The sequence below is a fragment of the Triticum urartu genome, chromosome 6A (assembly GCF_056163025.1).
Source record: "Triticum urartu cultivar PI428250 chromosome 6A, HENAU_Tu73, whole genome shotgun sequence".
NCBI lineage: Eukaryota > Viridiplantae > Streptophyta > Magnoliopsida > Poales > Poaceae > Triticum > Triticum urartu.
In genome coordinates, this window is record NC_141878.1 from 175,136,634 (window position 1) to 175,142,518 (window position 5,885).

The following is a 5,885-nucleotide window of genomic DNA, read 5'->3' on the forward strand; positions in this document are numbered from 1 at the left end:
CCATATTATGGAAAAGAAAATTAAAGTGATGGATTTAAGTGAGAGAGAGTCTGTGCTTGAATCGTAAAAGAGAGAAAGATGTGTGCATGCATGTGTCCTTTTTCCGACCGATGGTAGGACCCGCACAGTGATTTGACACTGAGATACGTAAGAGGTAAAGTGTGCAATACATACATATACAAACGCAGCGGGACCCTGTCACCGATCTTAAAGAAAATGAATGGTGCCAGACGTACCGCTAGGTAACGTTAACGTGCAAAGTCTTTGCGCGTTCTGCTAAGAGATCGGTGCGAGGTTTTTCTTCTTTTTTCTGACCATTCGAGGTGGATGGTTTTGACCTCGCCAAGTCCAATGCTGGTGGTGTTCTAGGTAATCCAGGAGTGCTGCTGTGAGATCGGTGTGAAATTCTTTTGATGGGTGAAAGGTTAGTGATATTGGATTATTGGTGTTGCAAGGTCCTTTAACCATGTCGCAAAAGTGGTTGTGTTTAGTAGAAATGTGCTTTTGCATTGTTGTATGCATCTTTTGTTGCACATAGGTTCGTCCCTATGTTGCATATGTTATGAAAATCTATTCTGAACGATTGGGATTTGCAGCATATGCAATTTTTTCTATAAATATCTCGACGTTTTGTACCAACTTTTCAGTTCGCATCTCAACGATAAACTTTCAGTTGGCCTCTCTCCCTCGGTCCCTCCCCACCCCACCAAGAAGTTTCAAGAAACTCAAGAACCTCTCCTCCCATGGGGGTGCCGCTGCCGGAGTCGAGGTGGCGGCCGTGGGCTGAACTCCCCGAGAGGTACCTCAGCGACATCATCCGCAACCTCCCGTGCATCCTCGACCACGCCCGCTTCTCCGGCGTCTGCACTAGGTGGCGCGAGACGGCGCGGACGAACCCGCCGAGGTTCCCGTTCCCGTGGCTGATGATGCCATCCACCGCCGCGACCTCCTTCTTCTGCGTCGCCTGCGGAGCGACCCACCACCGCCCCAGGCTCCCCGCGGACGCCCGCGGCGCGCGCTTCTGCGGCTCTTTCCCGGGCGGCTGGCTCGTCGCCGAGCTCCCGTGGCCGCGCGGCCACTACGCCTTGCTCAACCTCCTCACCGGCGCGGGCGTCCCCCTCCCGAGGCTCCTCGCCGTCCCCTGCCACGGTGGCGGCAAGATGTGCCCCGTCGTTCTCCACGCCGTCACCCTCTCCACCGCGCCGTCCGTCGAGCCCAGCCCCGGCGAGCCCTACTACGCCGCCGCCATAGTGGCTGGCCAGTCCAATATCGCTTTGTGGTGCCCGCGCGCCGGGAACTGCTGGTTTCCGCCGATCTTCTCGTCGGACGCCAGCGAGAAATCGTGGCACGATTTCTTGCCCAAGGACAGGATCGAGGACGTGATACACTTCTCCTGCAAGTACTTCGTGGGCCCGTCCTCACCGACAAGGAGGACCTCCTGATGTTCCGGCCGGAGCCCGACGGCGACGGAGCGCAGCTCTCCACGTTCACGGTGCGCTACAGCTTCCCCGGCCACCGCGCGGCCGAGCCGGCGCCGGGGCAGACGGTCTCCCGCTACCTCGTCGTGTCCCGCGGGGAGCTGCTGATGATCGTGAGGTTCGCCGGCCCCGGGCAGCGCACGAGGTTCGACGTGCTCGTGCTGGAGGAGAAGAAGATCGTCGGGGGAGCGGACCACAACGACCCGCCCCGAGTCTTGGCTTCTTGGAGACGGTGCTGCAGCGCGGCGACCCTCAGCGGCCGGAGGATCTTCCTCGGGCGGGGCTGCTCCGTGGCCTTCGATGTGGGGTACCCCTTCCCGCTCTACATCTACTTCCTGGACGACGGCAGGAGGTCCCACGGCGCCCTCCCGACGGCCGGGAACCCGCCGTACCCCTGCAGCGAGACCGGCGGGTTCTGGTTCTTCAACAAGGGCATCGTGCGCTGCCTCCCGCGAGAGCCTCCGTCGGACTGCTCGCCGTGGATTTGGTTCTTCCTGTCCGACGCGACATTCCGGGCCGGCGTGCCTCCGCCTGCATCTCCGGCTTGCGGCTGGGGGGTTGACACTGACAGTGAGTAGTGACGGCACATTATCTGCAGCAGGACAGAATTCGAACTACATGTAAATCTACTATCCCGTCATTTCTTCATCCCTGCTTTGGTAAGGTCTCAAATGTTTGATTTGATTCTTCATCCTCGCCGTGGATTTGTTTCATTGTTCTTCATCATAAGAGATGCATGAACAAACGATTGTTTACGGTTTAGCTAATGGTGGTTGGTGTGCACTGAAACAAGCTCCTGAATAGTTCAGTGCTCTCTGTTAATATTTGAAGTTCAGATATGTTCCTGAGGCAGCAAGATTGAATGATGAATCTTTGGTAATGTCCCATTGATTGATACCTATCTCTTGTGAGCTCATATATTATCTTGAATCTTGCGAGTGTGTGTAATACTGTGGTGATGGCATGAATGAATATATGAAACCAGCCTCAGTGCCATCATATCCTTTCCATTGGCACAGTTTGGATCTTTTTTTTGCTGTAGACTGTTGGTGCAAGTGCAATGGAGGGTGCGACTGAATCCTTGATTCAGCTAAATCTACACACACAACATATCTGCAGAAACTGGCAATGAAATGCTGAAACATGCTAGGATTTGTACTGAAACTTCATATGGACCATTTCTGATTATGACACCATGCACAAGAATGATTCAGCCGCATATCACGCCAACACATCGGCCCAGCTAGCCGCGCTACACACATGGATCTTTTAGGTGAAGCCACTGCAAGTTTGCAACACACATTCAAATTTTAGGTGAAGCCACTGCAATCTTCAAGTGTACTAATGGAACACATGATTTTGCACCAATGATCTGACATAGGGATCCGACCGAAGTCCTAAGGGTTACTTCAAGCTTTAGAAACTCAAATCATTTCAAGTGGAAGAATAAATGGCCACCTATTCAACTTTAAACATGAAAGCAACATTCTGAAAAAGAAATGGCAGCCTCTTCACCTTAAGAGAACCTCAAACTGATTCAAGAAAGACAAATCTGAAGATAGAAATTTCACTTATGTGCTATTAGCCTAAAGAGGTTGATCAAGAGTATTCGTTAGGAATGCACGCCAAATAGGACTCAACTCCTAGTCTCCTAGAACAACAGATTTCAGGACTCACTCTAGTTTGGATCAAAACAGCAACAGTAACGGTGAACTAATTTACAAACAATGGTGTTTGGTCGCCAAAAATAAGTTGGTGCACAGCTGCAAGATCCACTGGGACATACGCACACATGCAGAAAGAGACATCCATAGACACCAATCGAATCCATGCTACAACAGGAATCCTGATGTGATGAACAAAGCATCAACCAGAAGGGGGATGGTGGCATCAGGAACATACCACCACAAGCGCAAACGGAAGAAATAAACCGCCACGAAAGCAAAAACAACAGCAGCAGCGGGCATCAGGAACAGCGCAACGCCATGAATCAGGGTCGAAGAGCATCATCACAAGCGCAAACGCAACACAGCATGCGTGCTCTGCTCAGCGCAATGCCAGGAATCACAAGCGCGACGCAACGCAGCATCCGTGCTCTGCTCAGCGCAACGCCAGGAATCACGAGCGCAATGCAGCATCCGCGCTCTGCCTCTCCTGACCCCCTCGAACAGCACAACAGCACGCAAAATCAATCGAGAACCGAGACAGCACCTGCATTCCACGCCATACGCAGCAATGGCGACAAGCAGCAGCAAACCAACCCGCGGCGCTCATTCAGCACATCAGAGGAAGAGGAAGAGGAAGGGGAGGGGAGATGACCAACCTCGCTCACCGTGTCCCTCGGTTTCTTGGAGGAGGCCGATCGAGGAAGGAGGGCTGCGAGCGTTTCTCCCTGCTCTGTTCTGTCTGTTGCCTGTGCTTGTGCTTGTGCCTGGGGGAGGGCGGAGGAGGATCAAATCAAACTCAGCTCAAGCGAAAATGATACACTTACGGACCACCTACGCACTTGAGTTACGGACCTTTCCCTCTAACCAATCACTCCACCTACGCACTCGCTCAAGTGCTGCAGAGTTTGCATTCCGGTGCACCTCGCCTCCGCTGAGCTGGCAGGCCAACTGGCCAAGGGAAGAAGGAGGCTTGGCCTGCCTTTCTCTCCTGGGGCCACGGGCCGTGTGATGTTGCGGATCCGACGGTCCTGTCGCGCCCCAGAGTCCCAGGGGCCAGCCGCGGCCGTCGGATCCGATTCGGTATGCGCAGATGGGCCGTGGGCGAGACCTGTGTGGTCGTGATGCTGACCCAGTCCGCCCGCACACCTCTCTTGCCACCGCGGGGAGGGGAGGCGGCTTTTCGGCATTGGTCGGCGGCCGCAGCTCTCGTCCCGCACGGCTTGCAGAAATACCCGCGCCCGCCGTCGCCGTCGCCGTTGCCTCCCTTTGCTGCGGCTTACCAGACAAGGACCCGTCCCTCAAACCAGCACTCGCCGGCGACCGGCCCAATGCTCTTAACCCACGGCGCCCAGGCAGCTGAGGCAAGCGGAGACGAGCTCCCCCCGCACGCTGTCGCCGTGCTGACCACCCCCAATCCCGTAGCCTTTTTCGTCAGAGGACTCCCTCCCGCGCACAAGGTGACCGTGGCGCGGGGTGCTTCCCTGGCCCCCTCCCTCGTAGCGCAGCACATGCACACAGTAGCGGAGCTAGCATCACACAACGTCCCAGGCAAGCCTTCTATCTACAGTGTGCTACAGTGATCTACAGTGTAATTTGTGCTACAGTCAAGGAAGGATCTCTCCAGCACGCCCCAGGCGAAGGCCCTGCCTGGCTGGGGCCTAAAACCGCCACTGCATGCACATCGCCCCCGGAACCCCCGCTTCCCCCGCCCGCTTCCTACCGCCACCGGGAGGCGAGCAGACGCCCGGCTCCTACTAAACGACACAACACTTTCCCTTTTCTTTTCTTTTCTTTCCTATACAGTGGAGCCCACCAACGGTAGGACGCAACATCAACTTCTTTGGCATGTATACATAATTTAGAGATGATAGTAAAAATACAATAAGTATTTTTTTTTAGTTTATAACCTTTGAGAGTAAATTTACATCCATACATCATGATGGGTAACCCTTCACTAGAGTTTGGTGATTCCGGGGCGATCGCCCCACCTCCGCCGCCGCAGCTCAGTCAGCCGGCTGGCCGTGCAGTCGATCAGCATCGTTTCCGCAGATGACCAAGGGTCACTGTGTGGGCCTGTTGTGGCATTGTCTACATGTCTCTCAGGGGAACTCGATAGCGGGCCTCGTGAGGAGCTTGTCTGCAACTCTAGACCGGATCCAGAAAGGAAAATGCAAGGGGTGTTGATGCCGGACTCTATGACGGAAAGAACTAGAACTCCTCCGAGAGATAGGGTTGCAGACCCAGAGGCACCAGATAAAAGGGACCCCAGGGTTTCCAGGAAGTCACCAAATGATCTACTGTCGAAGAAGCCGCCTGACCACGTTCCGCCCCAATCCAACCAAGGTGGTATGCAAGTGCGCACGATGCAGATGTCACAAGCAATGAATTCTCTGGCCTCACTACCGATGCCTCCGTTGGAGAAGTTGTCGGTGGATGGGGGCAAAACGGAACACTCGACGAGGGAGTCGCCCACCTGAAGCCAACCGGTTGTGGAAATTATACCAATTGATACGTCTACAACATATCTATAATTTCTGATTGTTTCATGCTATTATTTTGTCAATCTTGTATGTTTTGTATGTCATTTTAGATTATTTTTATGGACTAACCTATTAACTCAGTGCCTGTGCCAGCTCCTATTTTCTGCATGTTTTTAGTTTTCCAGAAAATCCATACCAAACGAAGTCCAACCATGATGAAACTTTTCGATGATTTTTGCTAGACAAAGGGACCCTGTGAG

The 5,885-nt window shown here is 53.8% G+C and overlaps 1 protein-coding gene across 1 annotated transcript; it reads left to right on the forward strand.

Moving 5' to 3' along the window:
• The first annotated feature begins 743 nt into the window (after positions 1-743).
• Positions 744-2,126, forward strand: LOC147964634 (uncharacterized). Its single transcript, XM_087530073.1, has 2 exons — positions 744-1,224; positions 1,263-2,126. The coding sequence occupies exons 1-2, from the start codon at positions 744-746 to the stop codon at positions 2,054-2,056; spliced, it is 1,275 nt and encodes a 424-aa protein (XP_087386199.1). The 3' UTR covers positions 2,057-2,126.
• Positions 2,127-5,885: the final 3,759 nt, after the last annotated feature.